The 20,561-nt window shown below is 36.9% G+C and overlaps 1 protein-coding gene across 21 annotated transcripts in view; it reads left to right on the top strand.

Moving 5' to 3' along the window:
• Positions 1 to 20,561, top strand: part of STK33 (serine/threonine kinase 33) — a 229,170-nt gene that overhangs the window by 142,445 nt on the left and 66,164 nt on the right. For all 21 annotated transcript variants that reach the window (XM_055282515.2, XM_063641139.1, XM_063641134.1 and 18 more), the window contains 4 exons: positions 3,092 to 3,230; positions 5,722 to 5,810; positions 7,645 to 7,729; positions 19,951 to 20,026. In XM_055282515.2, the coding sequence (XP_055138490.1) occupies positions 3,092 to 3,230; positions 5,722 to 5,810; positions 7,645 to 7,729; positions 19,951 to 20,026 (389 nt within the window). The remainder of the gene's footprint in view (positions 1 to 3,091; positions 3,231 to 5,721; positions 5,811 to 7,644; positions 7,730 to 19,950; positions 20,027 to 20,561) is intronic.

Consider the following 20,561-nt stretch of genomic DNA (forward strand, 5'->3'; position numbering starts at 1 on the left):
TATTGTCCACAGTTCACTGATGCTCTGTTCATTTTTTAAATCATTTTTTAAATCTTTTTTTTATCTCCTTGTTTCATTTTGTATAGTTTCTGTTGTTGTCTTCAAATTCAGTAATCTGTCTGTGTAGTATTGTATGTGTTGTTAATCTCTTCCAGTGGAAATTTGATTTGGTTTTAAAAAAAATATATATATATATATTTTTTTTCCGTGTGTCTACTTAACATGCTCAGTCTTCTTGAATAGAGTTATAACTGTTTTAATGTCCTTTTCTACTACTTTTATCATGGGTGTCATTTCTAGGTCAGTTTCAGTTTATTGTTTTTTCCCCCCTTCATTATGGGCTCTATTTTCCTGCTGCTTTATATGCCTATTAATTTTTGGCCGGATGCCAGATGTTGTGAATGTTACCTTGTTGGATGCTAGATATTTTAATATTCTAATGATTATTCTTAAGCTTTATTCTAGGATATAGGCAAGTCACTTGGAAACAGTATGATACTTTTCGAAGCTTGCTTTAAGCTTCTTTAGGTGGCACCAAAGCAATTTTCAGGACTAATTTTTTCCTGTTACTGAGGGGCTCTCCCCAGTGCTCCATGAATTACGAGGTTTACCTCCGGCTCATGGGAACACGACTGTTCCTGGCTGTGTGTAAGCTCCAGTGATTGTTCCCTGTGCCCTTTTTGCATATTTTCCCCCCAGCTTTGGGTAGTTTCCTCATACACATGTGTTGATTCATACTCTCCTGAAGAATTGAGGGGGTCCTCTGCAAATCTCTGGAGATTTCTCTCTCTACAGCATTCTCCTCTTTGATGCTCTGTCCTGTGTACTTTAGTTGTCTTGGCCTTCCTGGGCTTCCAGCTCCATACCCTCTACTCATGGAGACTGCTAGGCTCTGCTTGGATTCCCTCTCCCTCTTCTGTGGTCTGGAAACTCCCTAGACAGCAAGCTAGAATAATCGTGGGGACTGCCTCATGTATTTCCGCTCTCTCAGGAATAACTACCCTATGCTGGCTGATGTTTAATGTCTAAAAATTATTGTTTTATATATTTTGCCCAGTTCTTAAGTTGTTTCAGGTGGGAAGATAAGTCTGGTCTTTGTTACTCCATTATGGGCACAAGCAGGAGTCTAAATCTAGAGTAAGTTTGAAGGCAGAGGAAACCATCATCTGTGATTTTTCCAATATATTGCTTTCCCTTAATTCATGTAGGTCAGGTCTGACCCCCTCTGCCTCATAAATACCCACAAGCATGTAGACTTTCTATTGAAGCTATCTTAAGTATTAATAGAAATTGCCACCTGATTGGTTGTGCCGTGGTACTGATCATCCAGTTTGACTATGCTATGATTTCTTGTGAGTCTAAATGTTCTTCAGGTCTACACAATTGTTTCTAATAATTATAAAACAGTTTTAACTTATATAACTTTGACCAACTTGTATATTTAAAATTGACCAATTTATATTTCAAGTACTGCTAATCCAACCTTTCCTTCCAAATAGTTCACTTATCATTTTATGTACCAGTGAACTATACAGTCCTGTCAATGGAAAAAATATGGTCCAGTTCAAAAGCTCATTTATGTGTTAGATTTTGCAGTTACTTTTGAAGTTCTAAAACTGCCTGAGATTCAGTGAATCTGAATTGCGCTATAGGAAGAAAGGATGTTAACCTGCGCTTCCTGTTTTCATACTTACTGATTGAACACAGAAGTTGCACTAACAGTGCTTATAAGAACAAAATCAGACCTCAAGATCTCAAAAACAACAAAAATCTAGCAGCATAGGTTATGATGGAGACATAATGGGTACCCTGTGTTTGAATAGAAATATGTATGAAAAAGACTTGCTTTTTAGTTGACTGTGAATCTTTTTTGACTCGATAGATGACTTGGCTGTTGGAATACCTAAAGTGATCTTAATATGCCCCTACATGAACAGCAAATATGGAAGAGGCATTTCACCTATGACTTCTTACCACTCACACCCAATTAGTCACTAAGTCCCACTGTTTCTTTCTTGTTGGTATTTTTAAATCTTTTCATTTCCTCCTTCTTGTCTCGATTCTATGCCTCACATCTACCCTCTGTAAACAAAAGTCAGCATACTACAATTTGAGAGCCACATTGGGCCTGCTGCCTATTTTGTTTTTTTTTTAATGGCCCATAAGCTAAGTTTCTACATTTCCAAATGGTTGCAAAAATGTAAAAGAGTAATATTTCATGTCATGTAAAAATTCTATAAACCTGAAATTTTCAAGTCTAGAAGTAAAGCTTTGTTGTGTTGTTTATGGCTGCTTTCTCCTGCTACAGCAACAACACTGAGTAGTTGTGAAAGAGACTCCATGGCCTGCAAAGCCAATAATATTTGCTATTGGGTCTGGTCTCTATAGCAAAGGTTTGTTGAGCCCTGTTCTACACTGCTAGAGTATTCATTTAGAAATGCACAGTTGGTAATATCATACACGTGCATCCCGCAACCTGGCACTAGCTTAAAAACCTTCAGTGGCTCCTTATTGCATATGGGAAAAATAATCCATACTCCTTATCATGATATCCAGAACTCTTTACAACCCGGCCCCAACCTGTTCTTTCTAGCCTCACTCCTCACTACTTCATTCTTCTCCACCCTACCAAGTTCTCCATGTTGTTAACACTGAGATTATTCTTTTAATAGACAGTGCTGTTTCAAGCTTTGGAGTCTTTGTAAATACGATGTGCTCTGCCTATTCTTTCCCACGTTCTCTATCTATAAATCCCTATTCAGACATCCAGAACTGGCCTTAATATTTCTTCTCAAGGGGCGTTCTTTAGACAGAGGCTGCCCCTCTTCTGTAACTCCATGGCATTTGAGGCCATTAGCACTTATCACATGATACTGTAATGATAACTATTTGTGAGCTTCTTGGGGATAAAGACTATGTCTTTACCTTTTTGTTTCTCTAGTATCCAGTATGGTATCTTGTACATAATAGATAATACTTTTGAATGAATAAATTAATGATTATGACTGTGATTGTATATGTGATATATAACATTTTAAAGATCCCCAGATATATAATTTGCTCTCTCTCTCTTTTATATATATAATGTCAGAAAATGTACCTTGTGATGGAGCTTTGTGAGGATGGAGAACTCAAAGAAATTCTGGATAGGAAAGGGCATTTCTCAGAGAATGAGACAAGGTGGATCATTCAAAGTCTCGCATCAGCTATAGCATATCTTCACAATAATGGTAAGAAGAGGGTTATCCAGCTCATTGACCCCATGAATACTGATGTCACTTTTGTTTAAGGGTAATTGTATTCCAGATTCATAGTCATATAAATAACACCTGCTAATGTAGAAGATTTAATTTTTAGTTAAAAATGTTTCCTTTTTAACTTTCTTTGTAGATATGTTTTAATTAGAAATATGAACGAAGATGAAATTATGAACATTTTTTATTCAACAGTTTCAAGAGAAGCTAATGTTATAAAATCAAAAGTAGACAAATCAATGGTAAAGGTGAAGTTCCCCAAAACATCTATTAATCATAACATTACAATCTGTATGTTCTAGGCATTTTTTGTCTTTTTAGACTTTATTTTAAAGCAGTTTTAGATTCACAGCAAAACTGAGCAGAAGGTAGAGAGATTTTCTATATACTGCCCTGCTCCCACATATGCACAACCTGCCCCACTATCAAAATTCCCCACTAGATTGGTATATTGCATTGACATATCATTGTCACCCAAAGTCCGTAGCTTATATTAGGATTCACTCTTGGGGTTTTGACAAATGCATAATGTCATTTATCCACCATTATAGTATCATACAGAGTGGTTTCACAGTACTTTAAAAACTACATTTAAAAATTATTCGAATTGCCTTACTATTCTTAGGTGTTACTGCTGCTGCTCCTCCCCCCCCTTTTTTTCTTCAAGTTTAGTTTGGCTTACATGTGACTTTAGAACCTTCTCATTTTACAGATGAACAAAAACTTTGTTCCAGAGAGGTGCAGTGACATGGTTTGGTGTGCCAGAGCTGGTACTGGAACCCAGTGGTTCATCCAGCAGATAGTTCCCAAGCACCTACTGCATTGAGATTGGTCCTAGATTACAAAGATTAAAAGACAAGTCCCCTGCCCTCCAAGGAACTTGGGCTGGTGGGAGATTGATTATTGAAAACAAGCTGTAATTCAACATGATAATCTCCCCAATGGAAAGCCATATAAAGCACCAGGATTACAGGAGTTTAAGTACCTCATTTGGCTTGGAAAGTCAGGAAAGAATTCACTGAAGGAGCAATATTTGATCTGAGGAATACAAACTCAGAAAAAATTAAAAAGGCAGGCTTTCTAGGCAGAGGGAAACGATTTTTTCAAGGGCTTAATATTATGCTATTGTCAGTCCTTCCCTATTAAGCTATAAATTCAGTATAATTCCAAACAAAATCTTAGCAACATTTTTCATGGAACTTGATAAGATTATTCTCAAATGGGTAAAAATAGCCAACAATGAAAAAGAAGAACAATGGAGGCAGCAGGGAGATCTGCCCTGGCAAGGATAAAAGCATAATGATATGTTTGTTAAAGCTGTGTGGTATTTATGTAAAAAGAGACAAGAAGAGCAATGGAAACAAAAATTCCAAAAACAAAGCCTGGGGATTGTGTAAGGGAGCTATAAATGATTAGGTATAATTGCCAGTTCAGGACTCATTCAATACATTCCTCTAGCAATTATGTGTATAACTTTTTTTTTTTTTTTTTTTTTTGGAGACAGAGTCTCTGTTGCCCAGGCTGGAGTGCAGTGACACGATCTTGGCTCACTGCAAGCTCCGCCTCCCAGTCTCACACCATTCTCCTGCCTCAGCCTCCAGAGTAGCTGGGACTACAGGCGCCCGCCACCATGCCCGGCTAATTTTTTTTTGTATTTTTAGTAGAGATGGAGTTTCACCGTGTTAGCCAGGATGGTCTTGATCTCCTGACCTCATGATCCGCCTGCCTCAGTCTCCCAAAATGCTGGGATTATAGGCACGAGCCACCGCGCCCAGCTGTGTATAACTTTTTAAGTCTAGGGAAATGTTTGCAATGGATATGAACTGAATTAATTATTTGTAAAGGAAGTGTTTAGTACATGGTTATTTGTATGTACATAAAAATTGTACCTGAGCTCTGACATGTTCAACTGGAGATTTTGTGTCTCAAGGGTTTTTGTTTGTTTTTTATTTTACTACATAAAAAGTAGGAAAATGTGTGTTCATGTTGTAGAAAAATATACTGAAATAAGTATAGTTTGTATATATGTAGCCAAGTTACAGGATGTTAGAATGTTTATGCTGACAGTAACATATGCATAGAAGTAAAGAAGTAATCTTGTATTTGAAGACCTAAGGATATGGGAAACCTGGCTGGGTTTGTGACTAAGATGATCTCCCTCCTCCTGGGGATACCTAAGCATGGGTACGATCCTCCTTCACACTCCTCAGGCCACTCATCATGAGGAGCAGCCAGTTGGGGCCACAGGGAAATGGGTAGAGATGAGGGAGTCAAAGAAAGTGGCTCATTAAGGTTAGAAATGTGGAGGAAGGGTTTATAAATAAGAGAATAGAACAAGACAGACTGTGCTTGGCCCTCAAATTTTTCAACAGCGGGTATTAATTTGTCAAATATATTTATTCTATACGTGTCTCTCCTGTTTTTCCATTATTCATTTCATTTGATTTGTTGTTTATTTTCTTGGTAGATATTGTACATAGAGATCTGAAACTGGAAAATATAATGGTTAAAAGCAGCCTTATTGATGATAACAATGAAATAAACTTAAACATAAAGGTAAGATTAGCAATGGTGGTAAATATTTGCCTATAAACAGTTTGATAGCAAAGTGGCAAAGTACATCCTCTTTTTAGACGCATGTTGCTAGCTTTTGAGCAGCCAGAAAATAAGCGGCTTGTGCTAAAAAATAAAAATTTCACAAGAGGTTGTAACTGACAAGAATAATTTTGCAAGTTAAGTGGAGCTATTGAATGTGTTTTTAAAGTATATATTCATTTGAATAATTCTAAATCATTAGTTAATAGCAAGCAAACAGATGCTCTGAATTCTAATTAATTTCAAAATTATGTCTGGTAATTTGATGTAAATGTGTTACAGATTTAGAGAAAAGCACACCTTGCCTGTGCTTTTGATACTAAATTAATTCTAAAGTCTGTATTTCTTATTGAAAATTTTCCTGTGTATTAATATTTATGTCCTAAGTACAATTAATGTGCCAAGTGTTTATTCTTGAAGATTTTATTCAAATTAAGTGTTCCCTAATGTCAAATAAATGCTACGATACATTATTTAGCACCATTATAGTGGCTGCTTTCAAAATATATAAATATGTTAATTTAGAAATAAAATGTTGTCTGTAACTCACTCTGTTGCAGAAGCTAAGTCCTATGTAATAGAAATTGTTTTAACAGCATTGTTGGTTTACCTCAGTAAGTGTTCTGGAACAGTTCCATTGTAAACTCTATGAAGGCAAGAATTGTGCATGTCTTATTCACTTAGTACCTGAAGTAGTGCCTGGAACATAGTATGTGTTCACTTAACACTTGATAAATGAAGGAATAGATGCTCTCCAAAGAACTAAGTTGGATTGTGAAACTTTTTGTATATTTCATGTGTCTGGATGGATTTTCCGTAGAGAAAGATAGGTATCATATGCTCCAAGTGAGATATTTATGAAAACTAATGGAGAAATTGATTCATCTATTTAGAAAAATGGTGATATCACATGTAAATAGGAGGATTTTCTTACTCCATAAGGCACTAGAAACTTTGCATTCATTGTCTCTGGACAAAGAGTGTATATTTGGTTACTTAATCAATAAATGTGTCTGTTTTTCTGCTTTCAGTCTAAGGGTGTTCCAATTTGGGAGATAATTCCAAAGGCACATACTGAATATTTAATAACTAAATGTTTAATGACCAAGGTTTAGAACTGAGCAGAAGGCCTACAGTTGCAGCACTAGGCCACCAGTGTATTTATAGTTAATACTTGTTGTTGTGGTTTTTTTCCTGTTAATATGCTTGTTGTAGTTTTTCATAGTGTAGTAATTGTTTTAATTAGTATACTCTAGAAACACAAAGGAAATAATAGTAAAGAAAAGATACTGTTTACCAATTATAAATAATTATAAAAAAGGAGAGTTTCAGTGAGTGCTGACAGGGATAATTATTTGCATTTATAACAGTGCTTTAAACTGGAATATAACTTGATTATCAGAAACACAGATAATATGTTAAAGCCAGAATATGTTTTACAATGAAAGAACTTTTTTTTTTTTAAAAAAAAACACCTTTTTTATATGAAAAAATTAAATGCCTCAAAATACAACTTCCCATGTTAGACTGGTGAATTTAATCAGACGGCAAGAACGGTTAAATCATGGTATTCTCTCAAGATTTGAGAACGCAAGCTTCTCTTTACCCAGTTTCTCCTCTATACAGAGAGGTGGGTGGGGAAGGAAATGCAAAATTTTTATTAATGATTCAATTAAAGTCCTCCCACCTCAAGAACCCCAGAATTCAATGCAAGTTCAATGTGAAGTCTTATCTTCAGAATGAGTGAGCTCTAGGACAGGAAAACAGGTGACTGTGCTTGAATTTCTTCTCCTAGGTGACTGATTTTGGCTTAGCGGTGAAGAAGCAAAGTAGGAGTGAAGCCATGCTGCAGGCCACATGTGGGACTCCTATCTATATGGGTAAGTTAGTAGACTTAACATTAATTTTTGTTTTGAGACAGGATCATGCTCTGTTGCTCAGGCTGGAGTGCAGTGGCATGATCTTGGCTCACTACAGCCTTGACCTTCTGGGCTCAAGCCATCCCTCCACCTCAGCCTCTCAAGTAGCTAGGACCACAGGTGTATGCCACCACACCTGGCTAATTAATTTTTTTTGTTTTTAAGAGATAGCAGTCTCACTGTGTTGCCCAGGATGGTCTCAAACTCCTGGGCTCACACGACCCCTCCAGCCTCTGCTGGAGTGTTGGGATTACAGGCTTGAGACACTGCACCAGACTTGATTCTTTTATGTGTAAAAAAGTAGAACAACTAGTATGGCTTACAGCTTGAACAATTTGATTTTGCCATCATGACATAATGACCCATGATTTGGGCTTTTCTTAGGTCAAGCAATTTCACTTGTTTCAGTATTTTACTTACAGTTCTACCTTTAAAGATTTAAAAAAACATTTGTTATTTCTCTGGGCTCTTCTTAAAGTTGTTTATATCTCTTAGGTAATCATACCCCAAACTTAATTATTGCTTTTGTTAACTCATGTTAAAATCATGTGCATGTTTTGCTTCTTTGCTTTTTTTTTCCGAAAAGGAGTCTTGCTCTGTTGCCCAGGCTGGAGTGCAGTGGTGCAGTCTGGGCTCACTGCAACCTCCACCTCCTGGGTTGAAGCAATTCTCATGCCTCAGCCTCCAGAGTAGCTGGGATTACAGGCACCTGCCACCACACCTGGCTAATTTTTGTATTTTTAGTAGAGGCAGGTTTTTGCCATATTGGCCAGGCTGATCTCAAACTCCTGACCTCAAGTGATCTGCCTGCCTCGGCCTCCCAGTGTTGAGATTACAGGCATGAGCCACCATGCCCAGCCCTCTTTGCATTTTTTTATGCAGTTTCATCGCCATCAAACAGTTTTTCCATGGAGTACTGATTAGATATATTTTGTAAAGAAAGCAGCAGTTTCCTATTTTTCTAAATGTGAGTCTTAACAGCTTTATTGAAGTTTAATTTAAATACCATAAAAGATATTTGTGCATCCTTTACAATGTAAGATATATTTTTGTTTTACAATAAAAATACAATGATTTTTCATACATCCACAGAGTTGTGCAACCATCACCACAATCCAGTTTCAAAACAAATCTACTCCAAAAAGTTCCCTCAGCCCGTTTATACTCAATCTTATTCCTATCCCAGCCCCAGGTAGCCACTAATCTCTCTAGATTTGCCTTTTTGTCTCTCTAAATGTGCCTCTTTTTTTTTTTCTTTTCTGGACATTTCATATAAATGGAATCATAAAACATGTAGTCTTTTACATTTGGCTTGCTTTCACTTAGAATAATGTTTTTGAGGTACATTTATGTTGTAGCATGTATCTGTAGTCTGCTCTTATATGTTGTTGAATAGTTGTCCATTGCGTGGATATACCACATTTTGTTTATCTACTTACCCCGATGCACATGTGAATTTTTACCAGTTTGTGGCTATTATGAATAATGCTGCTATGAATATTCATGTACAGGTCTTTGTGAGGGTATGTGGTTTCATTTAGAAGTATTTTTAGAATTAGTTACTAAGAGTGAAATTGTTGGATCATATGTTAAGTTTATGTTTAATTTTTTATGAAATTGCCAAACTCTTTTACAAAATGACCATTACCTTCCCACCAGCAGTTTGTGAGGGTTCCAGTTTCTCCATATCTTCAACAACTCTTGATATTACCTATCTTTTAAATTATACAATTCTAGTCCATAGGACTAGTATCTTAGGAAGTGGTATCTTATTGTGATTTTTAGTTTGCATTTTCCTAATGATTAATGATGTTGAGTATCTTTCATGTGCTTACTAGGCATTCATATATCATTTCTGTTGAAGTGTCTATTTAAATCTGTACCTATTGAGATAATCATATTTTTCTCTTTAAATTTACTAATGAAGTAATTACATAATCAATTTTAGAATGTTGAACCATCCTTGCACATTTAAATTCAACCTCACATGGTTTAATGTACTGTGGTATTCAATTTGTCAGCACTTTTATTTAGGAGCTTTGACTGTAGCTTTTCTTCTTTTGTGCTTCCTTTGTCTTTTCTGGTGTTAGGGTTATGCTGGCCTCATTTAAAAAATAATTTTTTTAACTTCTTATATGATCATGAACTTTTTTTATTATTATATTTTAAGTTCTGGGATACATGTACAGAACGTGTAGGTTTGTTACATAGGTATACATGTGCCATGGTGGTTTGCTGCACCCATCATCTACATTAGGTATTTCTCCTAATGCTATCCCTGCCCTAGCCCCCAACCCCCCAACAGGCCCCGGTGTGTGATGTTCTCCTCCCTGTGTCCATGTGTTCTCATTGTTCAACTCCCACTTATGAGTGAGAACATGGAGCATTTGGTTTTATGTTCCTGTGTTACTTTGGTGAGAATGATGGTTTTCAGCTTCATCCATGTCCCTGCAAAGGACATGAACTCATCCTTTTTTTATGGCTGCATAGTATTCCATGGTGTATATATGTGCCACATTTTCTTTATCCAGTCTATCATTGATGGGCATTTGGCTTGGTTCCAAGTCTTTGCTATTGTGAACAGTGCCGCAATAAACGTAAGTGTGCATGTGTCTTTATAGTAGAATAATTTATAATCCTTTGGGTATATATATACCCAGTAATGGGATTGCTGGGTCAAATGGTATTTCTAGTTCTAGATCCTTGAGGAGTCACCATACTGTATTCCACAATGGTTGAACTAATTTGCATTCCCACCAACAGTGTAAAAGCATTCCTATTTCTCCACATCCTCTTCAGCAACTGTTGTTTCCTGACTTTTTAAATGATCACCATTCTTACTGACGTGAAATGGTATCTCATTATGGTTATGATTTGCATTTCTCTTTTTTTTTTTTTTTTTTTTTTTTGAGACAGAGTCGCTCTGTTGCCCAGGCTGGAGTGCAGTGGCGCAATCTCGGCTCACTGCAAGCTCCGCCTCCCGGGTTCATGCTATTCTCCTGCCTCAGCCTCTCCAAGTAGCTGGGATTACAGGCGCCCACCACCACGCCCGGCTAGTTTTTTGTATTTTTAGTAGAGACGGGGTTTAACCGTGATCTCAATCTCCTGACCTCGTGATCCACCAGCCTCGGCCTCCCAAAGTGCTGGGATTGCAAGCGTGAGCCACCGTGCCCAGCCTGATTTGCGTTTCTCTAAAGACCAGTGATGATGAGCTTCTTTTTCTTTTTTTTTAATTATACTTTAAGTTTTAGGGTACATGTACGCAACGTGCAGGTTAGTTACATATGTATACATGTGCCATGTTGGTGTGCTGCACCCATTAACTCGTCATTTAACATTAGGTATATCTCCTAATGCTATCCCTCCCCACTCCCCCCACCCCACAACAGGCCCTGGTGTGTGAGAACATGTGTTCTCATTGTTCAATTCCCACCTATGAGTGAGAACATGTGGTGTTTGTCCTTGCGATAGTTTGCTGAGAATGGTTTCCAGCTTTATCCATGTCCCTACAAAGGACATGAACTCATCATTTTTTATGACTGCATAGTATTCCATGGTGTATATGTGCCACATTTTCTTAATCCAGTCTATCATTGTTGGACATTTGGGTTGGTTCCAAGTCTTTGCTATTGTGAATAGTGCCGCAGTAAACATACGTGTGCATGTGTCTTTATAGCAGCATGATTTATAATCGTTTGGGTATATACCCAGTAATGGGATGGCTGGGTCAAATGGTATTTCTAGTTCTATATCCCTGAGGAATTGCCACATTGACTTCCACAATGGTTGAACTAGTTTACAGTCCCACCAACAGTGTAAAAGTGTTCCTATTTCTCCACATCCTCTTCAGCACCTGTTTCCTGACTTTTTAATGATGACCATTCTAACTGGTGTGAGATGGTATCTCATTGTGGTTTTGATTTGCATTTCTCTGATGGCCAGTGATGATGAACATTTTCTCACGTGTCTTTTGGCTGCATAAATGTCTTCTTTTGAGAAGTGTGTGTTCATACCCTTTGCCCACTTTTTGATGGGGTTGTTTGCTTTTTTCTTGTAAATTTGTTTGAGTTCATTGTAGATTCTGCATATTAGCCCTTTGTCAGATGAGTAGATTGCAAAAATTTTCTCCCATTCTGTAGGTTTCCTGTTCACTCTGATGGTAGTTTCTTTTGCCATGCAGAAGCTCTTTAGTTTAATTAGATCCCATTTGTCAATTTTGGCTTTTGTTGCCATTGCTTTTGGTGTTTTAGACATGTAATCCTTGCCCATGCCTATGTCCTGAATGGTATTGCCTAGATTTTCTTCTAGGGTTTTTATGGTTTTAGGTCTAACATGTAAGTCTTTACTCCATCTTGAATTAATTTTTATGTAAGGTGTAAGGAAGGGATCTAGTTTCAGCTTTCTACATATGGCTAGCCAGTTTTCCCAGCACCATTTATTAAACAGGGAATCCTTTCCCCATTTCTTGTTTGTGTAAGGTTTGTCAAAGATCAGATAGTTGTAGCTATGTGGCATTATTTCTGAGGGCTCTGTTCTGTTCCATTGGTCTATATCTCTGTTTTGGTACCATTACCATGCTGTTTTGGTTACTGTAGCCTTGTAGTATAGTTTGAAGTCAGGTAGCGTGATGCCTCCAACTTTGTTCTTTTGGCTTAGGATTGACTTGGCAATGCGGGCTCTTTTTTGGCTCCATATGAACTTTGAAGTAGTTTTTTCCAATTCTGTGAAGAAAGTCATTGGTAGCTTGATGGGGATGGCATTGAATCTATAAATTACCTTGGGCAGTATGGCCGTTTTCACAATATCGATTGTTGCTATCCATGAGCATGGAATGTTCTTCCATTTGTTTGTATCCTCTTTTATTTCATTGAGCAGTGGTTTGTAGTTCTCCTTGAAAAGGTCCTTCACATCCCTTGTAAGTTGGATTCCTAGATATTTTATTCTCTTTGAAGCAATTCTGAATGGGAGTTTACTCATGATTTGGCTCTCTGTTTGTCTGTTATTGGTGTATAAGAATGCTTGTGATTTTTGCACATTGATTTTGTATCCTGAGACTTTGCTGAAGTTGCCTATCAGCTTAAGGAGATTTTGGACTGAGACAATGGGGTTTTCTAGATATACAATCATGTCATCTGCAAACAGGGACAATCTGACTTCCTCTTTTCCTAATTGAATACCCTTTATTTCCTTCTCCTGCCTGATTGCCCTGGCGGTAACTTCCAACACTATGTTGAATAGGAGTGGTGAGAGAGGACATCCCTGTCTTGTGCCAGTTTTCAAAGGGAATGCTTCCAGTTTTTGCCCATTCAGTATGATATTGGCTGTGGGCTTGTCATAGATAGCTCTTATTATTTTGAGATACGTCCCATCAATACCCAATTTATTGAGAGTTTTTAGCATGAAGCATTGTTGAATTTTGTCAAAGGCCTTTTCTGCGTCTATTGAGATAGTCATATGGTTTTTGTCGTTGGTTCTGTTTATATGATGGATTACGTTTATTGATTTGTGTAAGTTGAACCAGCCTTGCATCCCAGGGATGAAGCCCACTTTATCATGGTGGATAAACGTTTTGATGTGCTGCTGGATTCGGTTTGCTAGTATTTTATTGAGGATTTCTGTATCGATGTTCCTGAGGGATATTGGTCTAAAATTCTCTTTTTTGGTTGCGTCTCTGCCAGGCTTTGATATCAGGATGATGCTGGCCTCATAAAATGAGTTAGGGAGGATTCCCTCTTTTTCTATTGATTGGAATAGTTTCAGAAGGAATGGTACCAGCTTCTCCTTGTACCTCTGGTATGTTGGCTGCATAAATGTAATCTTTTGAAAAGTGTCTGTTCATATCCTTTGCACACTTTTGATGGGGTTGTTCTTTTCTTGTAAGTTTAAGTTCCTTGTAGATTCTGGATATTAGCCCTTTGTCAGATGGATAGATTGCAAAAATTTTCTCCCATTCTCTAGGTTGCCTGTTCACTCTGATGATAGTTTCTTTTGCTGTGCAGAAGCTCTTTAGTTTAATTAGATCCCATCTGTCAATTTTGGATTTTGTTGACATTGCTTTTGGTGTTTTAGTCATGAAGTCTTTGCCCAGGCCTATGTCCTGAATGGTATTGCCTAGGTTTTCTTCTTGAATTAATTTTTGTATAAGGTGTAAGGAAGGAGTCCAGTTTCAGTTTTCTGCATATGGCTAGCCAGTTTTCCCAACATTGTTTATTAAATAGGGAATCCTTTCCCCATTGCTTGTTTCTATCAGATTTGTGAAAGATCAGATTGTTGTAGATATGTGGTGTTATTTCTGAGGCCTCTGTTCTGTTCCATTGGTCTATACATCTGTTTTGGTACCAGTACCAGGCTGTTTTGGTTACTGTGGCCTTGTAGTATAGTTTGAAGTCAGGTAGTGTGATGCCTCCAGCTTTGTTCTTTTTGCTTAAGATTGTCTTGGCTATAGGAGAAAGTGGGGAAGATCTAAAATCGACACCCTAACATCACAATTAAAAGAACTAGAGAAGCAAGAGCAAACATTCAAAAGCTAGCAGAAGACAAGAAATAACTAAGTTCAGAGCAGAACCCAAGGAGATAGGGACACGAAAAACCCTTCAAACAATCAATGAATCCAGGAGCTGGTTTTTCTGAAAACATTAACAAAATAGATAGACTGCTAGCCAGACTAATAAAGAAAAAAGAGAAGAATCAAATAGACACAATAAAAAATGATAAAGGGGATATCAGCACTGATCCCACAGAAATACAAACTACCATCAGAGAATACTATAAACACCTCTACACAAATAACGTAGAAAATCTAGAAGAAATGGATAAATTTCTGGACACATACACCCTCCCAAGACTAAACCAGGAAGGAGTCGAATCCCCGAATACACCAATAACAAATTCTGAAATTGAGGCAGTAATTAATAGTCTACCAACCAAAAAAAGCCCAGGACCAGACGGATTCACAGCCGAATTCTACCAGAGGTACAAGGAGGAGCTGGTACCATTCCTTCTGAAACTATTCCAAACAATAGAAAGAGGGACTCCTCCCTAACTCATTTTATGAGGCCAGCAGCATCCTGATACCAAAACCTGGCAGAGACACAACAAAAAGCGAAAATTTCAGACCAATATCCCTGATGAACAGTGATGCAAAAATCCTCAATAAAATACTGGCAAACTGAATCCAGCAGCACATCAAAAAGCTTATCCACCACAATCAAGTCAGCCTCGTCTCTGGGATGCAAGGCTGGTTCAACATACGCAAATCAGTAAACGTAATCCACCACATAAACAGAACCAAAGACAAAAACCACATGATTATCTCAATAGATGCAGAAAAGGCCTTTGATAAAATTCAACAACTCTTCATGTGAAAAACTCTGAATAAACTAGATATTGATGGAACGTATCTCAAAATAATAAGAGCTATTTATGACACACCCACAGCCCATATCATACAGAATGGGCAAAAGCTGGAAGCATTCCCTTTGAAAACTGGCACAAGACAAGGATGCCCTCTCTCACCACTCCTATTCAACATAGTATTGGAAGTTCTGGTCAGGGCAGGCAGGCAAGAGAAAGAAATAAAGGGTATCCAAATAGGAAGAGAGGAAGTCAAATTGTCTCTGTTTGCAGATGACATGATTGTATATCTAGAAAACCCCATTGTCTCAGTCCCAAATCTCCTTAAGCTGATAAGCAACTTCAGCAAAGTCTCAGGATACAAAATCAATGTGCAAAAATCACAAGCATTCCTATACACCAATAACAGACAGAGAGCCAAATCGAGGGAACTCTCATTCACAATTGCTACAAAGAGAATAAAATACCTAGGAATCCAACTTACAAGGGATGTAAAGGACCTCTTCAAGGAGAACAACAAACCACTGCTCAAGGAAATAAGAGAGGACACAAATGGAAAAACATTCCATGCTCATGGATAGGAAGAATCAATATCGTGAAAATCGCCATAGTGTCCAAAGTAATTTATAGATTTCGTGCTATCCCCATCAAGCTACCATTGGCTTTCTTCACAGAATTGGAAAAAACTAAAGTTCATATGGAACCAAAAAATGAACCTTTTAGATAATAAAAATTATCTAATAATAGTTTGAAATTTCCTCTTAAATTTTTTGGTTCTGTTACTTTTTCGGGGATAAAGTTTCTATTATTTTTTCAATTTATACTAAATTATCCAAGTTTTCTGCATTTTCTTGAATCATTTTGATAGTTTATGTTTTTCTAGAAAATTGTTTCTTTTATTGAGATTTAAGTTTCATTGACATAAATATGCATATTATGTTTACTTATTATTTTCATATTCTCCTGTGTACCTGCAGTTATATCCTCCTATAAATTCAATATGCACTTATTATCTGCTCTTATCACAGTTTCTATATATATAATAGGAATTATGTCACTCATTTCTAAAAAATTTTTTGAGGACCTACTTAGTGTCAGACATTGTTCTAGGTATTAAAAATACAACAGTGAACAAAACATAAAAATGTTTTGCCTACATGGAACTTAACATTCTTGTGGCACAAACATTAAACAAGATTTTTATAAATCTGATGTTTTAGAGCAAAGTGCTGAGTACAAAAAAAAAGGAAGGGTGATAGGAAGTGTTTAGAAGACAATAGTTTTTTTAATCAGATTGACATGAGAATTAAATGAGAAAAAATATATAAAGTGCTTAGCAGTGTCTAGCACTTAGGCCTGAATTTTAGCTCTTTGTAATACTAATAATTTTATCTAGATCAAATTTGTTAGTTGTTAGGACAGTTAATAAATAATAAATAAAGCTCCCAAGGGGCTTTTCAAGAACCAGCTCATATCTAATTGTTATTTGGTTTGCTTTTTCATTAATTTCTGCTTTTATTTTTCTGAATTCCTTCTTTGTGCTTTATTTTGGTTGGCTTGTTTATTTCATTTAATTTTTTTGAGACAGGGCCTCCCTCTGTTGCTTAGGCTGGGGTGCAGTAGTGCAGTCACGGCTTACTGCAGCCTCAGCCTCCTAGGCTCAAGCGTTCCTCCCACCTCAGCCTCCCCAGGAGCCAGGAGCACAGGCATGTGCCACCATTCCCGGATAACTTTTTTCTTTTTAATTTTTAGTAGAGGTGAGGTCTCATACCCCAGCTGATCTCAAACTCCTGGGTTCAAGCAATCCTCCTGTGTTGGCCTCCCAAAGTGCTGGGATTATAGGCATGAGCCGCTGTGGCTAGTGGTTTGTTTTTTATTATAACTTCCTAAGTTGAATACGTATTTATTATCAGGCTTATTTTCTATGAAATGCATTGGAGGCTGTATATTTTCCTCTGAGTACCTTGACTTTTTTTTTTTTTTTTTGCCATACGGTGTTCTAATTGTGATTAATCTCTTGATATACTATAATTTTAATTTTAGTCTTCTTTAATTGAAAATTTATTTATAAGTGTTTTTAGAATTTTTCCAGGTGGTTGAAATGTGTTTGAAACGCATGCAATGCATGTTAGTTGTCCTAGCCTTTTGGTTTATCTGTCTGGTTTTCTTTATTGTGGTAGGTGATTGCGTCTTAAAGGTTTTCAACTTTTAGGAATTTTCTTTGTGGTTGAACACATGATCAGCTTTTGCAAATGATGCATTGGATATTTTAAAAATATGTATGTATACCTGGTTTGTTGAGCATAAAAATTTCTGTGTGTGCTTATTAAATGAAATGTGATATTTTTGTGATTCAGATCTTCCATATTGTTAGTGTATTTTTGCTTGCCACTTCTGTTGATCTCTAAGAGAGTCATTCACCAAGATAGGTCTTTGACACATTGTTTTTGTATTTTTAGTGGATTTTTAAAAATCAGCTTTTTAGGAATATAGTTTACTTGCAATAGGATGCACAAATTTTAAGTTTTGACAAATGCATGCACTAGTATAATCACTACCCCATTATGTTCAAGTCATAGAACATTTCTGTCACCCCAGAAAGTTCATTTGTGTCCTTTTCAGTCAATCCCCCACCCATAACCACTGATGATTTCTATCACCACAGCTCAGTTTTGCGTATCTAGAAGTTTATATAAATTGAATCATACAGTACATACTCTTTTGTGTCTGTCTTCTTCTTTTGTCTTACATCATGATTTTGAGACTTATCCATGTTGTTGTATCAGTAGTTTATTCATTTTTATTGCTGAAGAGTATACCTAATTCACTGCTTTTTTGTTTGCTAGATGCATAAAGTTTTGAAATTGTTTTATCTTATTTGGGAAAAGGCTACTTTAGATTCTGTTCATATCCCCCTGTTGGCAAAAGACATCTGGTCTGTAATTACATAGGGAAAATATATTCAAGCACCCTGAGTTTTATGCCTCCTTATTAGTTGTCTACACTGATAACAAGTGAGAGAACAAGAGAGAAGACAGATGGTTTGTGGAGCTTTGCTGACTTCCTAAATGGCTTCTTGGCAGTTACTCTGGCCTCTGCATCCCTATGAGGGCTGGGATGACAGTGCAAATCGAAATGCCCCTGATAATTAAGATGACTCTGAAAGAGCAAGGACCAGGAATTCCTGTCCCCTGCTGTGTGCTGCACCAGTGTGGAAATCGTTCACTGAATCCAGTCACAGAATTTGCCCTTGTCATAGACATGTGGCCATAGAGCAACTGGAACTTTAAAAATTCCATATTTAAAGATTTTAAGTAGAGTTAACGAATACAAATAATGGCTTAAAGGAAAATATTAGTTAATTTTCAATCATTTGGAGACAGATTGCTCAGTGTTAGTAATCTGTACATTCTTTCTTCTGTTTAATCTTTTGACCCCTTTTTGTTGCCTTTCATTTCTTTAACACTAGGCAGAGGAAAAAGGAGGAAATGAAATTCCATTTGCTTTTAGTAGTTATAAAAGTGTGTGTGTGTGTGTGTGTGTGTAGGTGTGTAGGTGTAGGTATGTGTAGGTGGGAGAGATTGAAACTTTTCTAAAGTAAAAATGCACCTTTTGCATAGGAGGCACTCTGCAGCTGTGTAACATTAGGCAAGTCACTTAATATACCTGAAACGTAGTTTCCTCATTAGCAAAGGGAGTCAAATGCTTACATACCTATCTCACAGAATTCTTAACATTCTTTATACAAGTAACAATTTATGCAAAAGTACTTTATAAATTTTAAAGTTCTATTGAAATATATACATATATTTTATTTTTCTGCTTATAACTATTTTATTTTTATTTTTTCTTAAATATATCTGATTCATAGCTGTCGAGGTACAATAGACCTGTTCCTGCAATGTCAAAAAGGCAGCCAGCTGAGTGTGGTGTCTTACACCACTAATTCCAGCTATTCAGGAGGCTGAGGTGGGAGGATCACTTGAGGCCAGGAGTTTGAGGCCAGCCTGAGCAACACAGCAAGACCCCATCTCTAAAATAATTTTTAAAAAACAATTAGCCAGGCATGATGGTATGCACCTGTAGTCCTAGCTACTCAGGAGGCTGCGGCAGGATGATACCTTGAACCTAGTAGTTTGAGGCTGCAGTGAACTATGATCATGCCACTGCACTCCAGCCTGGACAACAGAGTGACACCCTGTCTCAAAAAAATACACACATATACACACACACACACACACACACACATATTTAGTATAGTCTATGTCCTGTGACTAGTTGGCTTTTTGATCCAGTTTTATAGGAGCACTCTCTTTGTCTTGGCTTTCTTATTTAAAAATGCAGAAAATAGTTCATATTCTGTTATAGGAGTGATGCTATTATTATTTTACTAAAGTGATTTATAACCACGTACCTTAGTTTTTCTGTGAATCCAGATTTCCACATATTGGGCTTGCATTATGTTACATCTACTTAAGGCATATATTGAATTCTATTTTGTGGAAAGGGCTGGGATATTGTTGTCTTCCACTATAACTACAGAATCTTTGCAAAATCATTTCTAAACAATGTAAAGAAATAAAGGGTAGTGCATTTAGTTATACAGTTTACACCATTGTTCCATTAGAAGCTAAATGGTAGGAATGAGGATACAGTGACATCAATTGTTAAGGCCTGTGCATTATTCATTTAACATCTGCTGTTGGTTCTCTTTTCCCTATGGGGGAATAAATTACAGCACATCAGCACATTTTTCATGCTTTGTGTTTAAGCATTTAAAAGACATTTATTGTATTATTAATATTATTTTATATCTGCTTGTTTGGCAGCTCCTGAAGTTATCAATGCCCACGACTATAGCCAGCAGTGTGACATTTGGAGCATAGGCGTCATAATGTACATGTTGTAAGTAGCCTGCTAAATGTACACTTTAAGATGAGTGGATAGTTTCTAACAGTAGAATGATATAGACTTTAAATTAAAACTAATATATATTTTTAAAAAGTGATTTAAAAACCAATTGGGAGATCATTCTAAAAGCTCTCTTATTAGTTGTCAGGTATACATCCCTGAGGTATTTTTTAATACTGTAAATTTATAACTTTCAGCTTTGGTTTTCATTGATCTATAAATGCAACAATATGATCTGAGCAAAATGAAAAATCTTAACACCTTCTGTATCCTTTGCTACAAACCAAAAGCTTCTTTGTGTTTTCTCATGAGGTTCACTTATAGCTTATCAGGTGTAGGGAGGTACTGTGGCCTGGCACTTGTTCTACCCATACAGGCAGAGCATAGGTGGGAGTGGGCACTAACTAGGCAGAGGGCCATTCAGTATCTAGGGAGCATTCTACAGTTCCCAGTTCCCTTAATGCTGCTGGAGCTTTCAGTCATTCTTCTTCTTCCTTCTCTCTCATTCTCAAGATTCAGTCAAACTCCA

The sequence above is a fragment of the Symphalangus syndactylus genome, chromosome 6 (assembly GCF_028878055.3).
Source record: "Symphalangus syndactylus isolate Jambi chromosome 6, NHGRI_mSymSyn1-v2.1_pri, whole genome shotgun sequence".
In the NCBI taxonomy this organism is placed as follows: Eukaryota; Metazoa; Chordata; class Mammalia; order Primates; family Hylobatidae; genus Symphalangus; species Symphalangus syndactylus.